Source organism: Asterias amurensis, chromosome 5, assembly GCF_032118995.1.
Source record: "Asterias amurensis chromosome 5, ASM3211899v1".
Taxonomy (NCBI): Eukaryota; Metazoa; Echinodermata; class Asteroidea; order Forcipulatida; family Asteriidae; genus Asterias; species Asterias amurensis.
Genome location: NC_092652.1, coordinates 15,561,985 through 15,589,778, shown reverse-complemented (window position 1 = coordinate 15,589,778; position 27,794 = coordinate 15,561,985). Strand labels below are relative to the sequence as shown.

The 27,794-nt window shown below is 38.0% G+C and overlaps 2 protein-coding genes across 3 annotated transcripts in view; one reads left to right on the top strand and one right to left on the bottom strand.

The window, feature by feature from the left end:
• The first annotated feature begins 1,008 nt into the window (after positions 1 to 1,008).
• LOC139937464 (guanine deaminase-like) lies at positions 1,009 to 21,121 on the top strand. The gene is made up of 13 exons (XM_071932614.1): positions 1,009 to 1,236; positions 5,248 to 5,333; positions 6,578 to 6,749; positions 8,306 to 8,393; positions 9,356 to 9,458; positions 10,477 to 10,612; positions 11,457 to 11,564; positions 12,723 to 12,820; positions 13,690 to 13,757; positions 14,254 to 14,403; positions 15,439 to 15,566; positions 16,345 to 16,372; positions 18,995 to 21,121. The coding sequence occupies exons 1-13, from the start codon at positions 1,051 to 1,053 to the stop codon at positions 19,075 to 19,077; spliced, it is 1,434 nt and encodes a 477-aa protein (XP_071788715.1). The 5' UTR covers positions 1,009 to 1,050; the 3' UTR covers positions 19,078 to 21,121.
• LOC139937463 (endothelin-converting enzyme homolog) overlaps positions 20,641 to 27,794 on the bottom strand; it is a 46,288-nt gene continuing 39,134 nt past the window's right edge. For both annotated transcript variants that reach the window (XM_071932611.1, XM_071932612.1), the window contains one exon: positions 20,641 to 26,247. In XM_071932611.1, coding sequence (XP_071788712.1) covers positions 26,148 to 26,247 — 100 coding nt within the window. In that variant the 3' untranslated portion in view covers positions 20,641 to 26,147. The remainder of the gene's footprint in view (positions 26,248 to 27,794) is intronic.

Genomic DNA, 27,794 nt, shown 5'->3' with positions numbered 1-27,794 from the left:
GAAATTGACTTTGTCTTCAAAGTGTTCCGAGCCGTCAATACCAACTGGCGCGTGTTTTTTTTTTTATCTGCTGTGTTTACAAGAAATTCTTCCTTTTCAGTCAGATAAACTCCCCGGCAATTAGTGGCTGTGATTATGAGGTTTTTTTTAAAGGAGGGTACCACTTTCATACAAGCCTTTTTAGTCGGATATCTCCTCTGCTATGCAGCGGTGATTATTGTTGAGGGGGAGACCAGACTCTTACGAGCCTTTGGTCGAGTAAATCCGCGGCTATGAATTTATGGATTTGTTGAGGGAACCAAATACCACTGCGGATGCCAAATTAATCGTGTTATACAATGTTCTTTAACAAAGACCGCCTGACTTGTCGGCAATGTGACGACACTTGACTATTATCCGCGTGTATTTGAATTATACCCAATGTGCTCAACACAATAAAATAAGTGTGTCATTTTAAAAGCAGTGTCACGTGCTATATTAGTCGACTATAAAGTTATAAATAATTACCCTTACAATCATCTTAGCGGGGAAATAATCAGTGCAAAGTTAACACAATACAAAATAATAAAAAAACGATTTAATTAAAACTATGCGTAAAAGAGGCAAAAAAATAATCCAAATTTATACACGGATAATGCGTACAGGCCGTCCCGTAGGCCCGCTGTACGTGCTATATTTTTAGTCGACTAAGTAATTACCCTTACAGTCATCTTGGCGGGGGAATACTCAGTGCAGTGAATAAAATAAATACAATAAAAACAACTTTAAAAAACATTACCTTTCACAACATTTTGTCTGACGGAGAAAAACCAAGTTTCTCGGTTCAAACGTGTGTCTGCTGTTGCGAACAGACGACACAATACTCAACATGGCCGACGGCGCGCACAACGAACTTTTTGCGGGGTCACGAACCTCTCGATGTAGGTCGAAGGTTACGTCATGTCAGATGTTCAGCAGCGGCTGCCCGCTACTGTGTGCGGTCCTCTGTAGTTCCTAGTAATAGTAGGGTGTTGTCATCGATCCTACGCAAACCGTACGGGACGTACATCCATGTACGTAAAACAACATCAGAGCTATACACAGTACACGGGGGTGGCTAAAACGTTGGTTAGTTGTTGGAAATGGTTGTTTAAGATGTCTTTCTTAATATTTCAAGGAACATTAGTGCATGCCGAGTCTGCCAGTCAGCCGTTGACGATACTACACAACCATATTATCGGTGTCAACAAAAATAAGGTAAACTATAAATCATTTTATTACTGTTACTGTATCGTAGGAGGTCCTGTTTTCGAAGTGTCCCTAAAATCGTGGCAAATCTTTTACCTCTCTGTGCGCGATGTAAACAGTCCCTAGATAAAAATTGTGTGGTTTTATTTGCCAAGCTAAGAGTCTCCTCTCCCTTGACCAAAACTTAGAAACACGTAAGGCTCCACTGGTCATTTGCACTTGTAAATGCTAAAAGTTTGGTACTTTAGGCATTTCTACAAGGTACAAATATATGTCATAATGTTGAGGCCATATAAAAATATTTGCCCACCGAAAAAGTTTCATCAACCGCTATTTCAATTCACAATTCATGATGATCAAAATCATGTGACTGAATGTTTTGCTGAGCATTCTTGAAAAAAATACCGAGGCTTAAAGAAGCCATGTGCCTTATATCATTTTCTAATATTTTTGGAGATTTTTATGTTGTAACCCTCGTATGCAGTATATTTGTTATTATTTATTACTCTCTTTGTATATGGTATATATCATTGCAAAGCTGAACTGTTCCTCTTTAAAATGATACCACATTTGAAATGATTACATGTTGGTGAACTTGGCTACACGAATAACAATGAGGCAAAGTCACAAATCAAATGTGCGAAAATTACCGTTGTCTGTGCTAAATGGTCAATAGGTAATGCTCCATTATCAAACTGATCAAGCTTTTCAGAACCATTAATGGTTTACACAAAGATTTGCACCATTGAGCTCATCAGAAACAATTTATTAACCCTCATCTCTTGAAAAACATCTTGTTTGATGGGTATTTGCAAGACGATATTCTACAGCCGATTGCAGTCCCATACTTGCAGACTCTTGGACCAAAATGCCATCTTTCAAGATGACAACGCTCGCCCCCATCGAGCCTGACTGTGACTGACTACCTGAACAATGTTGGGGTGCACTGGATGGATTGGCCCGCTAACAGTCCAGACCTGAATCCCATTGAACATCTGTGGGACCAGCTTGGCCTCGCTGTCCGTGCCAGAACCACCAACACATCAACTGTGGCTGACCTAACCAGGTTCCTTAATGAAGAATGGAACGCAATCCCTCATCATCAGCACATCACAAGACTTTTGTGCAGCATGAGAAGAAGGTGCCATGCTGCCATCAACGCCTTCGGATCATCCACTCGTTACTGAACTTCTTGTATCAATAAAGTGTATTAAGATCAGTAAGTTGTCTTGCTCTATACCAAACTTCTTGTCTCAATAAAGTGGATAAAGATCAGTAAGTTGTCTTGCTTGTTTGAATTACAGTGTCAATTTGATTGTTCACACGGTAACACAAAATTGCTAATTTTGGCACATTTGATTTGTGACTTTGTCTCATTCTCATTAACATGGTCAAGTCCAGCAACATGTAATCATTGCAATTGTGGTATCATTTTGAAGAGGAACAGTTCAGCTTTGCAATGATATATACCATATACAAAGAGAGCATTAAATAATAACAAATATACTGGATTGAAAAAAGTTTCCTTACTTTTTGTGAGCAGTTTAGTTTAGTGTATCCTTGTATTGTTGAGCCGGCAAAAAAATGTCTAAAGACACATCACACCAGCATTGCATTGTTTCACTTCAGTGCACCACAAAACAATTATGATTTAGGTCAGGAGTCAGGACTACTCCTAAAACTAAAAGATATTAAAACGTATGGGTAGTCCTAAGTTAGGACGTTAGGATGGGATAACTTTCCGTTTGGCGCCACCACTTTTTCACTCATTTTTACAAAAAGGGATATCTCATTGAGGTAAATTAGATACTATATTATTTCATATCGAATGAAAAAGTGGTGGCGCCATACAGAAACTTTTCCCCTAAGGAAGTCTAAAAATGGAGAAATATTATTACTCCATAAACATAATTAGTCTAGCTAATAATAATTAAATAACCGGAGGCGGTAGTGTGATTTCCAGCAACTCGGATATCTTCAAAGACACTCTCGCTATATAAAGCACTTGCCATCCCATCCAAACAAATGCGCAAAGCTGGTGTGATGTGTCTTTAGACATTTGTTTGCTGGCTCAACATGAAGGTAGCCTCCATGACAATAGTAATACAGTATACAGATGTTCATAATATGACTCATTGAAGTGCAATGGTGCAAATAAGTTGAAAGGCGGAGCCTAGTTGAATAGAACATTCCATCTTTCAATAGACCTTATGCATTGACGAAACAATCAAAACGCACATAGATTGGCCAATGAACAACCTCCTTTTGACCTCAATACGAGGGCGCCGTACTGAAATGACGTCATGTGCATAAGGTCTATGAATGAAAATATAATCAACATGTACATCCAAAGTAGATTTTTTTTTTCATTTGTATTGGACTCTGGAGGATACAGCTGTCAAAACAAATTAAGTGTTAGTTCGACCACTATTGACAAAATTTGAAGGGAAAAAAAGGAGTACAGCGCCCCAGTAAACTGAGGCATGGTTGAATAAACATGAATGATTATTTTTTGGTTTGTTTTTGAAGCCATGGACACTTTCGGTAAACAGTATTTTCCAAATGCCCACACTTTGTGTCATGACATGTGTTTAAAATAGACCCGTAATTCACGATATCGAGAATTGATAATTGTTTTAATTTTTTCTCAAAAAGTAAAGCAGTTCATGGAATAATATTTCAAGAACTAAGTCTTTCACAATTGCCTTACTAAGTTACTGTAAACCCTGTAAGTGTAAGTTATTTGTAAATCTGTGAACTTTTTTTTGTTTTGTTCTGTTCCGAAAGTGTATATAATGGCTTTAAAGAGAGGTCACCCACAGGGACAGGATTCTGACACTGACAGCAGGACATAATTCAAAATTTTATAAAATATTCTCAAATATTTTAATAAAGTGGTCTTTGCACAATTTATTCTTGTATTTTCTATGATTGCACACTGCTTTATTGTGTTCTATGTTTCCTGCAATCCACAGGATTTGATTCGGTGTGGAGCTGTGCGTTCATCCGAGATACCCTTAGGCCATTCCATTCAACAACTAGATTTTGAAAACATTCCATTGACAGTGGAAGTGTCATGGCCGAGTGGTTATAAGAGCACAACAACTGACCAAACAATGCATGTACATGTAAATTTAAAGACCTTAGTACACACTTGTAGATCTTGATTTTACTGTACAATCGCCTGAAGGGGCTTTCACATACAGGAGCATGTGCAAGGGCTGAATAGCACTGTAACATTTTAAAGTGAGCCCCCCTTGATAATTCAGAAATATTTATAGGTTTATTAGTTTGTCTAGATGGGTTTTGAAAGTGATACTTATTTTGTGCTTCGTATTAGGATCTGGTAGGCCATTCCATTCTGGGACAGTTCTTTGATTATACATGTAATGAGTTGAGTAAACGGTTTTTGTTAGCTGGAATACGGAAGGAGCAGGGAAGGGGTTTGCTGTGGTGTGTCTGGCAGTGCGGCTATCTTCAATAGAACTTATAAATACACATGGCGTCATTTCAGTAGGGCGCCCTCACATACAGGTCAAAAGGAGGTTGCTCATTGGCTAATAACCTGGCCGACAAATCTGCGTGTTTTGAATGTTTCGTCACCGTTTTTCCTCTTAGATGGTGACTGGATGACGTCAATGGTCTATTGTGAAGGCTGTACTAGAAAGGAAGAAGAAGAAGACACGCCCATAGAGACACCAGACAAATTATTTCAAAAAGGATGGCTCTTAATTTGTAGGAAACACAAGGCCATTTGCTGATTCTTTGGCATTAACATGATTCAAACCTATTTTATATTACTACACTGTACTACCAGTGTTGTAGCTAGACTAATTATAGTGATGTCTCTAAACCTTTTGAGTCCATCAAAGAACTGCAAATTTGCTCTGCTGTCAAATGTTCATCTGCAGTGAACTACAGAATAGGGTCCAAAGACGGAGTATTGTTTTGGTGGTTGGGGTGGAAGGAATGGTGAGGAATGAAATGCTTAACTTTGGTTTGTGTTCTTTTACACTACAGATAGTTTTCATTGAACCAGAAGGTCGCCTTCAAGAGCTCTCACAGCAACATGGCTTCCAGCTGGAAGATGTCCAAGTCATGGAAGGGTAAAGTCATCATTTTAAAGGGACACGTTGCCTTGGATCGGGCGAGTTGGTCTATGAAAAGCGTCTGAAGACATTTGTTATGAAATGCATGGTTAGAATCAGTGTTGTGGTAGAGTCACCTGTGTCGAGTCTGAGTCTCAAGTCTCAAGTTACTTGGGTCGAGTCACGAGTCACTTGGTCCGAGTCATGATAGTCGAGTCCGAGTCTGACATCCGCTCAAGTCATTTGCCGAAGTGACTTGAGTCAAGTCAGAGTCACCGAAATTGTGACTCGAAACTGACTCAAGTCCGAGTCGTGGACTCAAGTCATACAACACTGGTTAGAATAGAATGAACCACACAAATATGCCTCAAAATTGCACGGTTTTCCTTAAAGCCATTGGACCCTTTCGGTACAGAAAAAAAAAAAAAGGTTCACAGATTTACAAATAATTTACAGGGTTTACAGAAGGTAATGGTGAAAGAGTTCTCTTGAAATATTAGTCCATGAAATGCTTTACTTTTTGAGAAAACGGTAAAACAATATAAATTCTCGTTAGCGAGAATTACGGATTTGTTATAAACACATGTCATGACACGGCGAAACGCGCGAAAACAGGAGTGGGTTTTCCCGTTATTTTCTCCCGACTCCGATGTCTGATTGAGCCTAAATTTCCACAGGATTGTTATATTATATATAAGTTGTGATACACGAAGTGTGGGACTTGGACAATACTGTTTACCGAAAGTGTATAATGGCTTTAAACCACTTCATCTTTGATGCATATTTGTGTGGATCATTATATTATACTTTTAGAACATCTTTCTAACCATATGCATTTCATGACAAACAGTTTCAAACGCTTTCATATATATACCAGCTCGCGGGTTTTTTTCAAAAAATTCCAATTTTTTTCAGATCTCACACAATTAGGCCTTCAAGTTAGATTGAGAACTTTACTGTTAGTTGATTGATCTCTTGGGCTTTTTATGCAAGGAGGGAATCTAAATAAGGAAAAAGATTTCTTGATTTTTGCTTTAAAATTGAAATCTTAATGGTGATAGATAATTTGTAACTGATTTGTCTTTAAAAACTAAACTAGCCAGCCGTACCACTTTTACTGGTCCCAGGTGTTTATATTGGCATTTGGCCACACTGCTGTTGCGGACAAAACTTTAAAAAAAACCTTGTCTGATTTATTGAGACATCAAAAACGCGTAATTGACAGGTTCATACATTTGTTGTTTGTTAAATTTTGTCTATAGGCAGTTCCTTATTCCAGGTTTTGTGGATACACACATCCATGCTCCACAGTATGTATATACCGGCACAGCCATGAATCTACAACTGCTAGAATGGCTCAATAAGTACACATTCCCCACGGAAGCTAAGTTCGCTGACCTGGAATTTGCTGCTGATGCCTACAGGAAAGTTGTGGTAGGTAAACCAGCTGTTTTGTATGAATATTGTGTAACAATATTGCACAATTGTGTTCATTAAAGGCAGTATACACAATTGGTAATTACTCAAAATAGTTATTACTAATTAGCATAAAACCTTTCTTGATTACGAGTAATGGGGAGCTGTTGACACTGGTTGATAGTATAAAATATTGTGAGAAATGGCTTGCTCTGAAGTAATGTAGTTTTTGAGATTTTGTGATCTCAGAATTAGATTTTGAGGTCTCGAAATCAAGCACCTGAAAGCACACAACTTCGAGTGACAAGGGTCTTTTATTATTATCTTGCAACTTTGACGACCAATTGAGCTCCAATTTTCACAGTTTTGTTAATTTATGCATATGTTGAGAATGAGACACACAAAGTGAGAAGACTGGTCTTTGACAGTTACCAATAGTGTCCAGTGTCTTTAAAAGTGTACATTTTAAAATTCTGAAAAAAGTTTCAACAATGCTGTTGACATGTCGGGGTTAGGTTTTTGTTTGCAAATGATTGTCAAGTGATACCATATTATGTACATAAACTAACAAACCTGTAGAAGGGTCACGGGAGAATAGTGAAAAACCGATTACAAATTTTGCATTGCATCGATGCCAAAACAAAAATGATAAAACGGTCACTGAGGGATAAACTCCAAACACAATAATTAGATTATTTATTTCTCATCAAATGTTAAATTTCAAACAGTTTTTAAAACGGATGTTTTAAGTTTTATGTAAATCTATCTTCACGTTTTTTGTTTCTAACCAATTCTGTAACGTTCCTTTAATTGGATAAGTTAGTTTATTACACATCCAAAAGCACAAAGGAAACAACCTGGAAGGGAAAACCTCAAATGTGAACAAGATTACTTGGAGATTAAACCTGGGGTCCACAAAGGTTGGCATGGGCATAACAGTTTCACACGTTTTTTTATAAATCAGCTTTGATATTATTTTGATATTATTTTGAAGATAAAGCTTGTTTGCTACCTGGCCTTGAAGTAATCTGCAGAACTCACAGCAGTGTTTTTTTTTAATCTCTTAAAGACACTGGACACTATTGGTAATTGTCAAAGACCAGTCTTCTTACTTGGTCTCTCAACATATGCACGAAATAACAAACCTGTGAACATTTTAGTTCAATTGGTCGTCAAAGTTGCAAGATAATAATGAATCTGAGGTCTCGAAATCAAATTCGTGGAAAATTACTTCTTTCTAGAAAACTACGTTACTTCAGAGGGAGCCGTTTCTCATAATGTTTTAGTCTATCGACAGCTCTCCATTACTTTTTACCAAGTAAGGTTTTATGATAATAATTATTTTGAGTAGTTCCAAATAGTGTCCACTGCCTTTAGAAGTGCCCTCTTACCAGTGGAAAATTACCATTCTCCCTCAAGACCCAAGTTCTAGGCCTAATTGTTCTTAATATCAAGCCTAGTTGCCAAGTTGAAGGACACTTAATTAATACCAACACTTGCTGAAATAAATGTCAAATTTGTACCTAATACCTCAGCCATAATTAATAATGATCGTACTTGTTTTCTATTTCAAGCATCGAACATTAAAGAATGGAACAACAACAGCATGCTACTTTGCAACCATCCATAAAGAAGCCTCTCTCAAACTGGCGGAGATTGTTGGTAAGTCATCAGCTAGTTGTTAGTAAGCCTGGCCGACGAGTGAAAATTAAAACCAAACTAGTCGCGCCTCAAATAGTCCCACTTTTGGGCGCTTGTCGCGACTAATTCCCAAGATGCATTGAGGCATTTTGTTTGCCACGGGTGCAATATGGTAAAAAATTCATACTGAAAGGATTGAAGGATTGTGTCACTGATGTCTGATTGTGTTTCGTAATATGTTGTCCCGAATAGTCGTGAAAATGCAGTTGGTTCACAAAGCAGGTAGTCTAGACCATTGTACTTAGTTGTGGGGGCACGATAAACCGAGTAGTTTAAAACAGTAGTAATGACTCGAATAAACACCAATCAATACTCGCCACTTCGACACTAGTCTCACCAGTTGCCCATAGCTTAGTTGTAAGCACACACAACCTTGGATCCTGTTTGTGGGGCCTTGTTAGTGTTGTTCAGTATTCCCTTTTCTAAAGAACTATCTTGTGGGGTCCATTATTCATGTGTTAAGACCCCGCAAGGGTTTTACCTGTAAGCCTGTTAACACACCTTTCCGGGTGAAAACACAGTTTGTACAATAAGCATTGACTTGGCTACTATGAAATGACTGGTGAAGGGTTATAGATTGGCAACCTTAACGTAACCATTTATTATTTAAATTGATTGTGGTTGTTGCCCACTGCTACATGTACAGTGTGTAACTAGGATTCTGACAGTTATCTTCTTATCGCTGGATATGCTTGGTGTTGAGAATTTTCATGGCTTGAATTGGATACTGGATTGCAGGCCTAAGGCCAATGTTTTGTATCCATGGGCCAGTAAAATCATAACCTGCGAATCATTCGCTGCGAAAAACAGCCCTGTGATGTCAAAATTTGATTCGCAATCGCAGGAAGTTTGAACTAGTGGGCAAACTTCTTCAATTTTGATCCTTACTAACAATCGTCAATTTTGTTCCCCTACCGTCAAAGCACATTTTGGACAGAGAGCCTTTGTTGGCAAAGTCAACATGGATGCTAACTCTCCTGAGTACTACGTGGAGACCACAGAGCAGTCTGTTAAAGACACTGAATGGTAAGAACTCTAGGGGGCGGTATTCACTCTTCGGGGTCAGATCCGTATATTGGGAGAGTTATGACAATTTGCAATTAGGAGCCATTTTGTTCGCAAAGAAACACATGGGGTGCCAGACTAGTCTGCCCATTGGGTTGTTCTGCATTTGGAGACAACATGGCGTCCAGTAACCACGTGACCAAAGAAAAACTGGTCCCTCCATGTCACAACTTCTCTCAATACACAGCACTGTTTGGGGTCACCCTGAGGGCAGTCCAATTTCTTTTAAAGGCACTGGACACTATTAGTAATTGCTCAAATAATTGTTCTTTGGCATCAAAACTTACTTGGTAACGAGCAATGGAGAGCTGTTTAAGTGTAAATTATTGTGAGAAAACTTCTCTCCTGAAGTAACTTAGTTTTTGAGAAAGAGGTCATTTCTCACTCGAATATTAAAAAACCTTAGCTGAAGCCTTTTATTATGTATCTGAAAGCACAACAAAGTTGTGCCACAAGGGTGTTGTTTTCTTTCACTATTCTCTTGCGACTTCAATAACCAATTGAGTCATAATTTTCACAGGTTTGTTATTTTATTCATTTGATGGGATATACCAAGTGAGAATACTGGTCTTTGACAATTACCAAAGGTGTCCACCAGTGGCTTTAAAGAATCCAGTGCTTCTTTTGTCATTCTTTTTAATGAATATTGTGAAACTTTTTCATATGACGAAAGGAAAATGCACTCATCTGTAAAAAATAAAAAGGCACGAGACACTGGGCCTAATTTCGTGGCTCAGCTTACCCCAAATTCTGCTCTTGCAATCCCATCCGAAGGATGAGGTAATGGTTAAGTGTCTTGCTTTAGGACACAAATGTTTGACGACTGGGGATTCGAATTCCCTCACTCTGCTGATCAGAAACACCAGAGTTTGAATTCAGTGTTCTTAACCGCGTTGCCACTACACTTCCAGTAGAGTGAATCTTTGTCAATATTTTATCAAGGTCTGTCAGTTCAGGGATGTTTCTGTTGGTCTTACAGGTTTATCAAGCAAGTTCAATGTTTGAACAATCCTCTAGTTACTCCTATCATCACACCTCGCTTTGCTGTAAGCTGTACTGTGACACTCATGAAGAAACTAGCTAACCTTGCTGAGTTGTATGGGTTACCAATACAGGTAGTTTAAATCAAGCTTTTATCTTAATTCGTTTTCACTTTTATTTGATGACATCTTTTTTTTTGCAAGAAAATATTTGACGCTCCGACCCTAGCAGAATCTTTCTCAAAGGCTTTTCTCCTTTAAGTCTTTGAGACAGACTCTGCTTGGGTTGAAACGTCAGGCCATTAAAGACACTGGACACCTTCGGTAATTGTCATAGACCAGTCTTCTCACTTCGTGCACAAAATGTATCTTAACATATGAAAAAAAATTAACAAACATGTGAAAATTTGAACTCAATTGGTTGTCAAAGTTGCGAGATTAGAATGAAAGGAAAACAAATTTGTGTGCTTTCAGATGCTTGAATTCGAAAACACAAAATCAAATGATTAGATCAAAATATTTTAGTGAGAAATAACTTCTTTCTTTAAAACAAGTTACTTAAGAGGGAGCCGTTTCTCACAATGTTTTATTCTATCAACATCTCTCCATTGATTGCTAACAAGTAAATTTTTATGCTAACAATTATTTTGAGCAATTACCGATTGTATCCAGTGCCTTTCACCATTTTGTTTTGCATTTATACCATCGATCTTTTTGGTTTTGGTTGGTTGTGGCAGCTAATTCTATTTTCTCATCATTTCGTCATTTGTTGGTTTGCAAATCTAAACGGTCGCACATCATAGATCAATTTTGAAAGTGTTTTTGCAGACATCATTTCAGTTCTCTGTAGATTTTGTTCATTTTTTTGTTTGAAACTGATAAAGTATGAAAAGTTTAAAGATTTTAAAACAAAGACAGATTTAACATTTAGCCTTATTTTGGTCATTTGTCAACCAGGATTTTCTTTTCCATTTTACAGACACATATATCAGAGAACAAGGATGAAATTTCCTTAGTCAAGGAACTACATCCAGAATGTAGCAGTTACACTGATGTTTACCAGTCGTGTGGGTTGGTTACCAAAAAGGTATATTTAACACTATTTATATGTAAGTGTGACTTGTGTGGTAAAAGCTTGTGATTGTTTCTGGTTCATAGACCTTTCTGCAAATACTCATTGCGCAAGCACTAAATTTTAAATGAAATGCATGCTGGTCTAGCTAGAGACCAAACTTGATCACTATCTAGACCAGCATGCACCTCATTCCACCCATAAATGTGTGGGTACTGAAGATTTGAAGGTCTATGGAAGTGCCGTGGCCGAGCTGTTTAGAGCACGGAATTCAAACTCTGTTGTTTCTGATCAGCAGTGTGTGGGTTCGAGTCCCAGTGGTGACCCCTTTGTCATTAAGCAAGATACTTAAACATGATGCTTTGTCCTCCGGATTGGACGTAAAGCAGTTGGTCCTTTGTTGTGTTTAACGCATGTACATGTACTTGTAAAAGAGAAGGGGCTCTCCTCGATGTTCCTGGTTTGATTTGCAGCATATTGCGCCACAGCACCTTCTAAAGCATTACATGGTGCTATGTAAAAGGAGTAGATCTCTTAGTTCAAACACAGTCACACATACATGTACCTTGCAGGAAAGTATTGTATGTTAAGCTCTTTGAGCTTCACTGAGTGACGAATATGCGCGCTATATAAGAAACCACTATTAATAGTAAAGACAGTGGACACTATTGGGAATTGTCAAAGACTAGTCTTCTCACTTTGTGTATCTCAACATATGCATAAAATAACAAACCTGTGAAAATTTGAGCGCGATTGGTCGTCGGAGTTGCCAGATAACTATGAAAAGAAAAAAAACACCCTTGTCACATGAAGTTGTGTGCTTTCAGATGCTTGATTTGGAGACCTCTAAGTTGAGGTCTTGAAATCAAATTTGTGGAAAATAACTTCTTTCTCGAAAAACTACCTCACTTCAGAGGGAGCCGCTTCTCACACTGTTTTGTACTATCAACCTCTCCCCATTACTCGATACCAAGTGAGGTTTTATACTGATAATTATTTTGAGTAATTACCAATAATGTCCACTGCCTTTAAGCTACCTTTATGTATGGGAAAAGCTTGTGATTAAATCTGATTCATAACATAATCCCCAGATAATTACCTTCATTGATAATCCAGAAAACTGTTGTATTCCGTTGTACTAATCTGGTGTATTATTGTTATTTTTCATAATAGAGTGTATTTGCTCATAGTATCTACTTAGATGACAAGGAGATTGAAGTAATTAAACATCATGGGTCTGCTGTGTCTCACTGTCCTTGCTCAAACTTCATGTGAGTATAACTTGTGTTTACCTTTTTTACATTTACTGTGGTTTGTTAGTTTTATTCATTCATTAGAGTTTTATTAAAAATCACAAGGCAACCAAAGGCTGATTTGAGTGATAAATCATTCCATGTAACCAAAGGCTGATTTGAGTGATAAATCGTTCCACGTACAATGTAAAAACTTTAAAACCTCACATTCATTAATGGCAGTGGACACATTTGGTAATTACTCAAAATGATTTTTAGCATAAAAACTTACTCGGTAACAAGCAATGGAGAGCTATTGATAGTATAAAAATCATTGTGAGAAACGGCTCCCTCTGAAGTACCGTAGTTTTTTAGAAAGCAGTAGTTTTCCGCGAATTTGATTTCGAGACCTCAGATTTAGAATTTGAGGTCTTGAAATCAAGCATCTGACAGCACACAATTTCATGCGACAAGCTTGTTTTTTCTTCCATTATTATTTCACAATTTCTATGACCAATTAAGTTAAAATTTTCACAGATTTTTTATTTTATGCATATGTTGGGATACACCAAGTGAAAAGACTGGTCTTTGACAATATTACCAAAGGTGTCCAGTGTCTTTAAAAAGATACATTCAGTAAACTGCTGGTGCATTCAACATCAAAAAGGGAATTGCACATAGACACAAATATGTAAAATATACATCAAACATTAATTATTTAAAATTTACATAAACAAACTACCTGAGGGGGAAATCAATCAAAAGTTCTTGAGAGGAAAATACAATAACTTTGGCGTTAAAAACTCTTACATGAAAAGGAATAGGGTTGTTGACCTTTGCCTGTGTGTCATGCACATAGCCAAACTGTCCAAGTTAAAACGTTTGGCTTGAATGTTTGTGTTGTTCAGGTTACGAAGTGGTATCTTAGATCTAAGGAAACTCTGGGACAAAGGCATCAAGCTTGGATTAGGCACAGGTAATGTTAAGACGTTTTGGTTCATTAAAACAGAGCTTCAAAACATCAGGCATAATATGGTTGATGTTGGGCATCAAGTACTGAGTATACAGTGCTAACTCACATCAGTGTAAGGGTAAAATTCTCCTCTTCCTCAAAAACTACTTCACAGGGAGTCGTTTCCGACAATGTTTTATACTATCAACAGCTTTCTGTTGCTCTTTGCCAAATAAGGTTTTATGCTACGATATGATTTGAGTAATTGCCAAATGTGTACAGTGCCTTCTCCCTACATGTATTTAGATGAATGGGAAAGGAAACATTGCTGACTGTACTTGCAGTTAAAATGTTATTCTTACATTAAAAGGTGGTATGAATATGGTTGTAACCATCCCACGTACAACATTGTGATTTGTGGTTCAAAGTCTGTGTTTATTCAATTTGTCTTTGATTTGTATTGTTTTGAATGAAATTTAACCTAAAACAGAATTGACTTTTTGTTTTTGTTGATCTATAGATGTTTCTGGTGGGTACTCTCCATCTATGCTCAGTTCTATTAGGCAGTCAGTTATTGCAACTAATGTTCACGAGATGCAGCAAGGAGCAGCCTATAACAGTATAGACTATAAAGAACTCTTCTATCTGGCCACTCTAGGAGGAAGTCAAGGTACATCTTCAAATAACCAGTTTTAAATTCACCAACAAAATTCCTGAAAATAATAACCGATCCTTGACTTTCCTTTAAAGGCACTGGACAACTTATGTAATTGTCAAAGACCAGTGTTCTCACTCGGTGTATCACAACATATGCATAACATTTGAACATTTGGTCATTGGAGTTGCAATAAAATAATGAAAGAAAAATCACCCCTGTGTGCTTTCTGTTGCATAACAAAAAGGCTTCAGGTCTGAAGTATTTTAATATTTGAGACCTCTTTTTCAAAAACTTTGTTACTTCAGAGAGAGTAGTTCTCACAATGTTTTATATTATTAACAGCTCTCTATTGCTCGTTACCAAGTAAGGTTTTATGCTAATAATTATCTTGAGTATTTAGCAATTATGTCTAGTGCCTTGAACAATCAAACTTGGATGTTGTTAGCTCCTCTGATGCTATTCTGTATATATATTAGACAACTGTACCTTGAAGACCCAGCAGGGTAGATATATTATGTGCACATTACCAGTCTTTATTATTAGTAGTAACTATATGTACATCTCCTAACGAAGATCTGTCACAACATTAAGACCAGCTCTTCTTTCTGCCATTTATCTCTCTGAGATGGTGTACAGAAGCACGCTCACCAAATGTCTGTATAGTCTTTGTCTGTTATACGGAAATGTCCATCGGGCCATGTTTCACCAGTGTTTTCAGAGTATTTGAGCATAAAACCAAGCTTTCTGCTTGTTCTCACCCAAGCAACTTGCAAATAGGGCTTTAACTTTTGTTTGTGGTGAACTTGCATAAACAAAATGGAGACTTTAACCAGTGGTAGCATATTGGGCAGGAACCCCCTGAAACCATTTCATGGTGCTATGTAAAAGGAGTACATGTAGGTCTCATAATTCAAACTTAGTCCTACATTCCTTGCCAGAAATAACTGTTTGCTCTAGTGCTTTGAGTATCACTGAGTGACGGATATGCGTGTTAATAAGAAGCCACTAAATGTATTTTGACTGTTTGAGTTTTTGTGACTGTTTCAGTACTGGGTCTTGAAGATCGCATCGGTAACTTTGTGGTTGGCAAGGAGTTTGACGCTCTCCTAGTGAACTTTAAGGCAGCTGGAAGTCCTTTTGATGTTTTCAACTCATCTTATTCCGACTCCATAGAGGTTAGTTACAAATGTACTACATGCATAAAAAATAGTTAATGGCCTGACCTTTCAACCATGGCAGAAGCTTTATCGAAAGCTCAATGACAACACATGTACAGAAATAAGGTGTTTACCCCTTGCCCTTTTCTGTGTCATTTCTCTCTCTCTCTATCTATTCATGTATTTCCACTTGACTGATTATGTTGCATTTATCAATCTATTCATGTGTGTTGTGTTGTCATAAAGCCTCTTAGAAAGACTTGCTAGGCTCGAAACTTCATGCCATTAACTATTTTTTTTGCATTTATACCGTAGGTCCTTTGGTTGGTAAGCAGTTTGCAACAGCTAATAGTAATTTCTCACAGCTCAATATTTGCAACAGCTAATAGTAATTTCTCACAGCTCAATATTTGCAACAGCTAATAGTAATTTCTCACAGCTCAATATTTGCAACAGCTAATAGTAATTTCTCACAGCTCAATACTTACAACAGCTAATAGTAATTTCTCAAATAAAATACATGGAATGTAAAAGCATTCTTTTAAATAATCATGTACATGAGGACTTTCAGTCACACAACTCCTTTTTGACCAATCTCATGTTTCTTTTGTCAGCTACTAGTGTGAAAAAATCTGGAGAAATGTAGTTTTCTAAGATGGTCCACAAGTAATTGGGTTTTTTACCCCCTCCCCTTGGTTTATCACCCAAATCTCACCTGAAGTGTTATAGGATTGCGTACCATTCAAATATAGAACTTCTTTACATGTAACACTTCTGCTATGATGATTTGTTACAGGATATTGTGCAGAAGTTCCTTTTCCTTGGTAAGTTACACGTTGATTATACTCTTCAGAATTATATGTGCGGTCTCTTAAAGGCACTGGACACTATTGGTTATTACTCAAAACAATTATTAGCATAAAAAACTTACTAGTAAGGATCAATGGAGAGCTGTTGCTGGTATAAAACATTGTGAGAAACGGCTCCCTCTGAAGTAACATAGTTTTCGAGAAAGAAGTAATTTGTCTCTAAAATATTTGAAGTTGATTTCGAGACCTCAAAATTAGATTTTGAGGTCTCAAAATCAAGCATCTTAAGGCGCACAACTCTTGCAACAAGGGCATTTTTTTTACCAATATTCTCTCGCAACTTTGACGACCAATTGAGTTCAAATTATCACAGGTATGTTATTTTTTGCATATGTTATTTTTAATACACCAAGTGAGAAGACTGGTCTTTGACAATTACCAAATGTGTCCAGTGTCTTTAATATGGAAGGTCCGAAAAGTTCTGGAAAAATAATACGGTACAGAGTGCAGCCATGGTAAACACTGATGTGAATGGTTTTAACAACGTTTTAACAAAATCTGATGCCTAATCAAAGTCAGCCAATTATTTGGGGTGTCCCACTGAATTAGTCAATGTAAAAAATTGATTAAATATTTCATCATCATCATCATCATCATCATCATCATTTATTTATTTCCTTTATTTACCCAGGGTAAGCCAAATCAGTAACAAAAAAAGTGGTTTTCATTTGGGACCTGCAAACAAATAAACATAATAAAAAGTAAAGATAAAATCGCATAATAAAACTGTGATTTAAAAATTACGTAAATATGTAAGAATGTTACGGAAAATTTAAAGCAATATTAACTAAAAATGAAACTGTCACAACAAAAGAGACCAGTCCCTAAATAGACATCATCATACATGTACATGTACTCTAATAAATCATGGGGGACCAGAGCTGCCCAACCAATGCTATTTGATGCAGATTGCCACAGCTGCCATGCCCGAGACTCGACGTCTGCCTCCAGCTGACACACCCAGGTGTTTCGAGGTTAACCTCTCTGTCTCTTCTAGTCTGGGCTGGCAATTATTAAATAACTGTGAATGCATTTTGTGAAGTTACCCACTTCCGTACTTTAATATGAGACTATTCTTTGTGTTCATATGATTGGATGGGTATTCTATGAGGACTTGTTAGAGCCCTCTCACTTCATTGATCATTTGATGGGTCACATACGAACATTTCAACAAAGTAAACAAACCTAATTTGCCATTCCCATGAAATATACTTTTTACATTCATGTATGTGTACAGACACTATTGGTTGGCAAACCCCATAGACTTGTACATTAAGCAGAAGCACAAATGCGTATGCGGCATGCTAGCATCAGCTACGCACGAATGCATATGCGACATGCTAGCATCAGCTACGCACAAATGCGTATGCAACATGCTTGCATCAGCTACGCACAAATGCGTATGCAACATGCTAGCATCAGCTACGCACAAATGCGTATGCAACATGCTAGCATCAGCTACGCACAAATGCGTATGCAACATGCTTGCATCAGCTACACACAAATGCGTATGCAACATGCTAGCATCAGCTACACACAAATGCGTATGCAACATGCTAGCATCAGCTACACACAAATGCGTATGCAACATGCTAGCATCAGCTACGCACAAATGCGTATGCAACGTGCTAGCATCAGCTACGCACAAATGCGTATGCAACATGCTAGCATCAGCTACGCACAAAAAGGGACTTCGCCGTTCCCTTGTTTACCAACCAGTTTCTAGTGTTATTTAACATGCAGAGGGATATGCAATTTACAACTTTTGTGGAAAGGGTCCATGAATTATCTACATGTAGATTCCCACATGATGATGCCGTACAAAGTTCACTGTCCGAAAGCTCGCATCATCCAGATTATTGTGTTGACCTTGTCTGAGTTTCCTATTGATTGATTGATTGATCGAATTTATGTGGATAAGATACATCAAGAACATGCCGAAAATACATACACAACAACAGGAGAAAAGGCAATGAAATAGGATAAACCCATAGAGCTATATTGACTAGAGCGCTAACACCCCGTTATACACGCACGAAGGGTTTTGAAGCCGTGTGGGCACATCCATGTTTATGTACAAACCAATACAAAAGCTTGAAATTTTGTATGGCAATTGTATGGCTATTTGCATGATAGCGCGTTTGTCCTTTTTCATGTGTCATCGAACCAAAAAGTGCAGCAAATGTGAACGCCCAATCTGCTGATGAGCATACAAAACTGCGAGCGTCATGTGCATCATGTTTTTTAGTACATCAATCAAGTCGAACTTACGGTTTTCGTAGCGCGGACGTGGGCGAATGGGCAGTCGCGTACGAAAGTGCAAATGCCAAATTAAAAATATCACGGCAATGTGTGTTCTCTTAAAATTAAAATCGTTCTGTAGTCACACAACACATCAAAATTGTCTGCGCCCAGGGTGGCTTCAAAACGCGGAGCAAGTTAGCGCTCTAGTCAATATATATAGCTCTATGGATAAACCAAAAGAGAACACAAGATAGCTGCTGTTTACCATTGCAACTATAAAACAAGCTGTTTGATTTACTAAACATTTGTTGCACTTTTTTTTTTTTTTTTCAGGAGATGATCGTAATATACAGGAAGTTTATGTTTCTGGCAGGAAGGTTATTCCAACAACGTTAGACAGTAATGGCTTTTTTTAGTGACATGTGAAATCATCGCTTCAATGCAATCTCAATTTTGCAAAAAATCATTGTATATGTATATTGCATGAAAATTCTCTGCTAGTCACCAGGACTCTCCATACGGGTAAAACAATAGTATTATGATCAGAATGATTTGGTTTGTTTGTGGAATTCTGACTTCGCATGTTACATTTAAATAATTGTCTGCTTGATCACAAGTTATCGCTTAAATTTGAATTCCTCCGACAGTTGCTACATTACGTCACATGATTTGGGGCAGGTTTTTTCGTAGTTGCGGAAGAGATGGCAAACACCAATACAAAGGGTTTGCTCATCTGGAGGTTGCTATACAAGAGATACTAGAGATCAGTAGTGCAGCAGGTGAAATTAATGGTCAGATTTTCACATGATAGTATAAGAGAGATTTAGCCACAGAGATATAGCATATGTATTTAATTCCACGTAGATTGGTCCATCACTAATAATTTTATAAACTTTTATAATGTGCCATGTAAAAGAGCCTTAATGATGTATATTTGGTTTGCGGTAACACCATGTGTGTATCATACACACATGGTGTTACCGCAAACCAAATATACATTGATACCTCACCATGCAATGCCTCAAATCCTATATAGCATAAATGATGTTTTAAAGAAATATTTTATTTTCAAATTTGAATTGAAAGACTACTTAAAGCTGAGAACATGTATTAATAAACAGCTTGGACAGCTTCCAGAATCAGATTGGTCAAAACCTGATCACGTGGGAATGTATTAACAGGTGATAAAGGACCGGCTCTGGAACTAGCGAATAAATCCCTAGATAAGTATATATACAATTGTCTCAAACTATTTTGCGCTTTGTGTGCTGAATCACATGCTTATTCACCTTAGTTTCAATGGCACTTCGCGCACATGCGCGTATGTGCTGAAATTGTATCAATATACCCCTTGCATAACGCAACATGCTGCATGTACATGGCGCCAAGCTCACGCGCACGTTTTTGCACACAAAGAACAACTAACCGAACACCCAACCATCAGAACACTCTCATCTGCTCACAACCGGACTTTCTCCTTTATTGCTCCACGAATATGGAACAACCTCCCAGTACGCATCAGAAATTGTAACTCTTTGCCACTGTTCAAAAAATCTCTCAAAACTCACTTGTATCAGATGTAATTTGTTGTATTTATAGTTCCATTGTTCTTGCTCTTTCCAGGGCTTTGATCTTGATGTAAAGGCGCTTCATAAATATTTAGTTGTATGTATGTATGTATTTAGTCCAATCACTTGCTTCTTTTGACCCTAATGAGGTCGTTTAACAGACCACTCTTTTAAAGAGTCACTGGTCTCAAATTATCAGTAATGTCATTAACGCACGAAAGAGGCGGGAGCCATCGAAAGCTAACATAATGGCCCCTGAACATGTCTGGAAGTATCGCCGAGAGAAATACTTAGCCGTTTATCTCGTTAAAAAGGTATTTACTTATGAGAAAACAGTGCGATGACCCCGTCTTTATTGCCTGGTTGGTGGCTGGTGCTATATAAAGGACAGAGCCGGGGTCCGTTCACAGCACCAGCCACCAACCCGGGCATTACCACGCAGTGAAGACGGGGTCCTTGCATCGTTATTCCCTAATTACAAAAGCCCACACAATAATGGTCATTATTACAAGTCATTGTACTGTCAAATGGCAATGTTTAATACACATATAAATGGCATAGTTTATTACTTTAGGAAGATAAAAGAGAAGTACAGACATGCACTGTCAACCACTTTGGAGGCAAACGCACAAAGTGGTTAAAAAAATGGAACAGCATTTTGCGAATGTTCACGTACCATTTAAATGTACCAAAATAAAAATGAGCTGCCCAATGAATGCACATGACTGTATGCCTTCATACTTAAAATACCTCTGAGATTGGGGGTGCTGCATTTTTAAGGAATGGATTGGAAGTGTATTTTTTACTCTTATTTAAGCCTATTATAGTCTTCTATTTTTATTGATCAGTATGTGAAATTTCCATTATAACATGATTAACCACCAAAAAAGTATTCACATTGTACATGAGTTGATTTGTTTTTCTTCCTTTTTATGTTTGAGAGATGTGCTTACTTAACTTATTGTTTAAATGCTTTGCTTCTGGAGAGATCAGTAAAACAACTTGTTTTTGGGTGCGTTCGTTTAGCTTCCCTGGTCGACCCCGGTCTGCCCCGGTACATTCGAATAGCTTTGACGGGCTCACCTGGGTCAGCCCCCAGTGCCCTGCTTGTGGAGTGGGTCACTTGGGGGTGACCCGAGGTTCATGCCGTTCCCAGGGAAGCTTAATGAACGCACCCATAGTCTCGCAACATTCATTGTACCAGGGGTTTTCACTATTTTCTTGTGATTCTGTTGTCAGATGACAGCTAAAACTTCAACAAGTTTACTCCTTCTTGTGTTTGTTGGGTCACATAAGATTTATATGCTGGTCTTTGACAATTGCCAATGTTGTTCCTCCTGCTTTAGAGGAACATTACAGAATTGATAAGAAAACAACTCGTCTAAGATAAAAGATTTACATAAAACTTACACGGTCTAATGATTATAGTAGAAAACATCCCTTGCAATATTTCTGTCTGAAATGAAATATTTGATGAGAAATTAAAAAAACTAATTTCCCGTTTGGAGTCGATCACTCAGTATATGTTTCATCCATTCTTTTTTTTAATCAATGTCTTGCAAAATGTATAATCGTTTTTTCACGTGACCCAGATGGATCGATCTCAAACTTCTACAGGTTTGTCAGTTTATGTTTATGGTGGATTACATAAAGTCCTAACACTGCCTGCAACTATTTTGTTAGCAAAACCAATTCTGTAATGTGGAGATGTAGTAACAAAGAAGAGCTGCAATACTCATAGAAAAAAGCTGGGCATGTAAAGAAGTCTTTTCATGTAAAAAAATGGTTGGGAAATGCACACATTTTGTCTGTGGATATATATCTTGGTTGCAACAGATATAAATATTGGTACCGCCAGCATTTGCAGAAAGTGGGAGGCTTTATGTTTTAAAGATTGCAGATGAGTAGCATTAAACACGGGAGGCTTTATGTTTTAAAGATTGCAGATGAGTAGCATTAAACACGAGTTGTTATACATTATATAATTAATATACAGAAATACATGATATAGTTGAAAATACTTTAAAGGAACACGTTGCCTTGGATCGGTCGAGTTGGTCTTTGAAAAGCGTTTTGTAACCGTTTGTTATAAAATGCATATGGGTGGAAAGACGTTTAAAAAGTAGAATACAATGATCCACACAAATATGCCTCGAAATTGCGAGTTTTTCTTTTTACCTCGTCGACTAACACGGTCGGACATTTATGGGAGTCAGCATTTGACTCCCATAAATGGCCGACCGTGATAGTTTGCGACGTAAAAAGAAAACCGTGCAATTTTGAGTGATACTTGTGCGGATCATATATATTCTACTTTTAAAACATCTTTCCAACCATACGCATTTCATAACAAACGGTTTCAAACGCTTTCTATAGACCAACTCGTCCGATCCAAGGCAACGTGTTCCTTTAAATAGAATGGGTTTTTCACCCTTTGTTGGAAGTAAAAAATAAAGTGATATATATATTTGAATAACTACTGGTATTAAAATGGACCAACCCACTCGGTCTTTTCGAATCCACAGCTTCGGTTTTGGATTCAGCTTCAGGTTCTGTTCTCTCGTCTGAAGCCCTGAACACGTACGCAAAGCGTGTAACCAGAGCACACGTAATTGTCAGAACAACCGCAGGGCCAAGCTAGCCTGAGCCAAATCCAAAGGGCATATGAGCTGTTAACAAATCAACATTATACAATAGTTGCACGCTGTGACGGGATCCATGGCGTTTTGTACACTTCGCCTTGGGTGCCATTTGCCACCGAGGGTGTGCAAAACCCATGGACCCCAGTCACAGCGTGCAACAATTGTTTTGTTATACCTTGGTAACATTGTTGTTCCTCTTCTCGAACTTCTGTTGTCATCTTCAAACATTATTAAGACGGAGCAATGCATAATTTAATAAGCAGACGAACAGTTCAAATAAGAAACAATTATAATTGTTCACCTGTTCCCTCGAACTCGCATGTGTTTCGTACAGCGCTGGATATCTACCAACGGTGGAAACGATCAAGGTAATGTACACCGGTGGTGAACATCATGTTTCATGATACCCGGCATGCTGTGCATTACGCGTAGCGCGCATCTTTAGCCATGATACATGCGTATTTGTTGCACGGCACGTGATTGGTTCTCGACCAATCATACTTCACAACTTGTACAGAGGTATAACAATGCTCTATGAAACATTTAAAACAACGTGTGTACCAAAACAAAGGACAGAATACAAGATCCTCAAATCAGGCTTTCAATGGAAGTGACTGTGCATCATATCAACTGTTAAAGTATTCCTGGCCTACTCTTCTGGAACATGAAGGGTTTTATAGATTGATCTTTTCACGCCTGCACAAACGAGCGCTGCTTGCCGTCTCGGGCACTAGTAGCGTACGGTTTGGTACACAAAGACATGGAAAAAATATAGTCTTTAGAACTTAGTACAAAACCTTGCCCTGCTAGCAATTCATAGAGCTGCTGGTGACCCAGCAATGGCGGCGCAACCAGCACATCAAGTTTTTTTTTTACCTTTGCAACTGTTCCATTATTAAACATTCATAAACACCCTGGACAGTTTTGCTAATCCTATTGGTGGAGAGCGTGTCCTGTAGGGGTGTTTAAACAGTTTATAAAGACACAGCTGAAGCTGTTTAAGACCAGCTGACTGTTGGGCGAGCAAGCTATTGTCTGCCAATTTAAATTACGAGGAACGCAATTCATAGCTACAAGTTTTAGTAACAGCACGTAATATGTGTGTACACGCGCATATACACACCGACCGACGTGCAAACAACAGTTTTACCAAAAAAAAAAATGTTTAATCGCAAACTTCGAAAAAAAATTGCAAAAGAAACAGTGTCACATTGCCTATAATTGTGAGATTATTTCGTTTAACATAAGGGCATTTATGAATGGGAATTAAAGAGTAGTGACTTGTTCATAAACGGTCGTTTAAAGCCTTGCAGGGCTGTAGCCGAGCGATATCACACGGCCACGACCCTGCCGGTTTTAAACAGCCATTTAAGAACTCGTCGCCTACTCTTTTATTCCCTTAATGAAAAGTTTTTAAACCAAGACAAGAGTTCTTAATAAAACCTCTGCTGTATACTGAAGACTGTAAGGTGTGGGCGTCGTCCTGTTACCATCTCAGGGGATACAATAAAGGAAGATGCATAGGCTTTTTTGTGCTGTGCTCAGGACGGGCTACTGAACAACAAGTTATGATTTAAACAAGATCTATCTATTCAAAAAATACTGATTAAGCATAAATTACACAAAAATCATCCTGAACATGATTCATATCATTAGTGTATGTGAGAATGAGTTTTCAAAGGTTGGTTGCATTTGCCCTTTAACGCTGCATATGTACAAAGTGTGAACCTAACAACAAAAGAGGTCCACATAATGCAGGGACATGAAACACTACGTGGACCTGCACACAATCACACAGTGTTGTTTACAGTGTTGAAAAATAGGATGTTCCTTAAGTTGACAGAATAAAGGATGGTCCACACAGTGACTGCAACACAGAGCTGTGTGCATTTGTTGAAAGCAAGTGGCAAGTATACTTTACTCATCCAAAAACCAATGATGTTTTACATGACCATGGCATGCTGATAACAAAGGAAGCCCTCTGAACAAAATGATACTGCAATAAAGTAGTTTATAAAATAGAAATATTGGAAGACCAAGGCACCATGGTGTTTACATAAGCTATATTTATACAAATCAGCTAGGCCCAAAACATGCCACTGCTTACCACAGCATTGGATGCTTACTGCCAGTAGCAGTAACATCAGTAACTCCATTGCAGTAAGCATGTAACTCTGTGGTAAGTACGTAGGGCAATGAAATTGGGTCCAGGTCTACACAATCTGACCTCCACTGCCACTGCTTACCACAGAATTGGATGCTTACAGCCAGTAGCAGTAGCATCAGTAACTCCATTGCAGTAAGCACATGTAACTCTGTGGTAAGTACGTACATATAGGGCAATGAAATTGGGTCCAGATCTACACAATCTGACCTCCACTGCCACTGCTTACCACAGAATTTGATGCTTACCGCCAGTAGCAGTAGCATCAGTAACGTCATCGCAGTAAGCACATGTAACTCTGTGGTAAGAAAGCAATGAAATTGGGTCCAGGTCTACACAATCTGACCTCCACTGCCACTGCTTACCACAGAATTTGATGCTTACAGCAAGTAACTTCATCGCAGTAAGCACATAATTCTGCAGTAAGCGGGGCAAGGAAATTGGGTCCAGGTCTACACAATCTGACCTCCAAAATCTTCTCCAAAAGAACGCATACTTCTTATGGAAAATTATTGGTTTATGTACAACTGTCACTATTTATATTGTTGAAATGCATAGTGGGTTACCCTGATTGTTCAGCCTTTCACCTACGCTTCTGACTTAATAAATGCTATCAAATATGGATGCTCTTGATTCGAAACTGGTTGGTACAAACTGAGTATTACTTAAATAGTTTAACATTTACAACACGGCTATTAAAGACACTGGACGCATTTGGTAATTGTCAAAGACCAGTCTTCTCACTTGGTGTATCTCAACATATGCATAAAATAACAACCTGTGAAAATTTGAACTCAATTGGTCGTCGAAGTTGAGAGATAATAATCACCATTGTCGCACAAGTTGTGTGCTTTCACATACCTTGAATTCGATCCAACTATTTCAGTGAGAACTAACTTCTTTCTCAAAAACTACGCTACTTCAGAGGGAGCCATTTCTCACAATGTTTTATACTACATGTGTATCAACAGCTCTCCATTGCTTGTAACCAAGTAAGTTTCTATGCTAACGATTGTTTTGAGAAATTATCAATAGTGTCCAGTGCCTTTAAGTTTGTAAATTTAAAACAATGACAAGACTTGATTTTTGTATGTGCATCAGTGTAACATCAATCACCAGACCTGGCACTTGTGTTCTGGGTTCATCGGGCTCCCACTGGGGCAGTTGAAGGCAGTGCTAAACTCTGGCAAGTTAGACAAGGTTCCTCTTATCCTGTAGTACAAAAAGGTGAAGAAGAAAAAAAATCATCATCATCATCTTGATTTAGAATCAAAGAAAAGGGAAATATGGAACATTCATAACAAATAGGTAAATTGGAAAAAAACAGACTCTAGCAAGTTAGACAAGGCTCCTCTTATCCTGAAGTACAAAAAGGTGAAGAAAAAAAATCATCATAATTATTTTGATTTAGCGTGCGGGTCTTTTGTTGCTTTGTATTTCTACCTTCTCTTATTTTGTAATTTATTTAGTTTTGATATTGTGTATACTTGTATTTGGCCAGTGAATGTAAAGTTTCAATGTTTTTTAACGTGGACAATAACTAAATAAAAATCTAATCTATCTAATAGAAAAGGGAAATACGGAACATCCTTTAAACAACTAAGTTTAATTGGAAAGAACAGACACTGGCAAGTTAGACAAGGCATTGGTGTAGCCGTATCCTGAAGTACAAAAAGGTTAACAAATAATCACAATCATTATCTTGGTTTAGAATAAAAAGAAAAGGGAAATCAGGTACATTCTTAATAAATAGGTAAACTGGAAAGAACAGACTTGTTGCAAAGCAGCAAAGGATACACATAATTTACTTGTATTATAAATAACCTTGAACAAATTGAATATGCTGACATTGGTGTAGCCTAGTCCAAGGCTCTTTATGCAAGCACCCCACTTTAAATGAATTCACCAAGGCCCAATTATGGCAAAGAATTGGCGGTTACAGAGGCAGGCAATTTATGTGCTTACGTCAAGCGTATTTCATGGGTTAGCATGGAATTTAGGCTTCTGGGCGTGCGTAGTCCACATTACTTGACATTCTACGCTTACACAGCTAGCGCAGAAATTTGACGCTTGCAGGTAAGCGGCAAATGGTGATCGTTGACGGTAAGCAGAGCTATGAAATTGGGCCCTGGTACATGTAGCATGAATCACACATTGATGTGTCTGTAACACATTCAATATACTGTCATTGATAAATGCATATTTGTATCACCAGTAAATTATATATTTTTTGTTTTTTTTCATGTCATTTATTAATTCTGGCAGAGAAGCCAAGGACTTTAACAAAAGCTAATGTATAATCACTGTCCTAGCCAAGAACCCCATGGAGAAAAGACATTAGAAGGAAGTGTCAGTTTTAGATTTGGGAGAAAAGCCCCTGAGATTCATTCCAGAGAAACGCCATCCAACCGGTAGGGATTGATAACCCAATCCGCATAGGGCCCTGGGCCCAATTTCATAGCGCTGCTTAATGGTAAGCAAATTTGTGTGCTTACTGTGGCAAAAAATTTGCTAAGAGGCAAGCGTATTTCACAGGTTAGCAGAAAAATTGGGCAGCCATATTGCGCGTTTACCATGGATTTGCATTGTGACGTCATTTATTTTCGTTTGGTAAGCACCAGAAGGTTAGCATGCCTTTTAATGTGCTTACAGTTAGCAGCGCTATGAATGGAAATAGCATAGTAAGCACAAAATCGGCCGCTAAGCAGCGCTATGAAATTGGGCCCTGGTGGGATTTGAACTGGGATCCTAGAGACAGA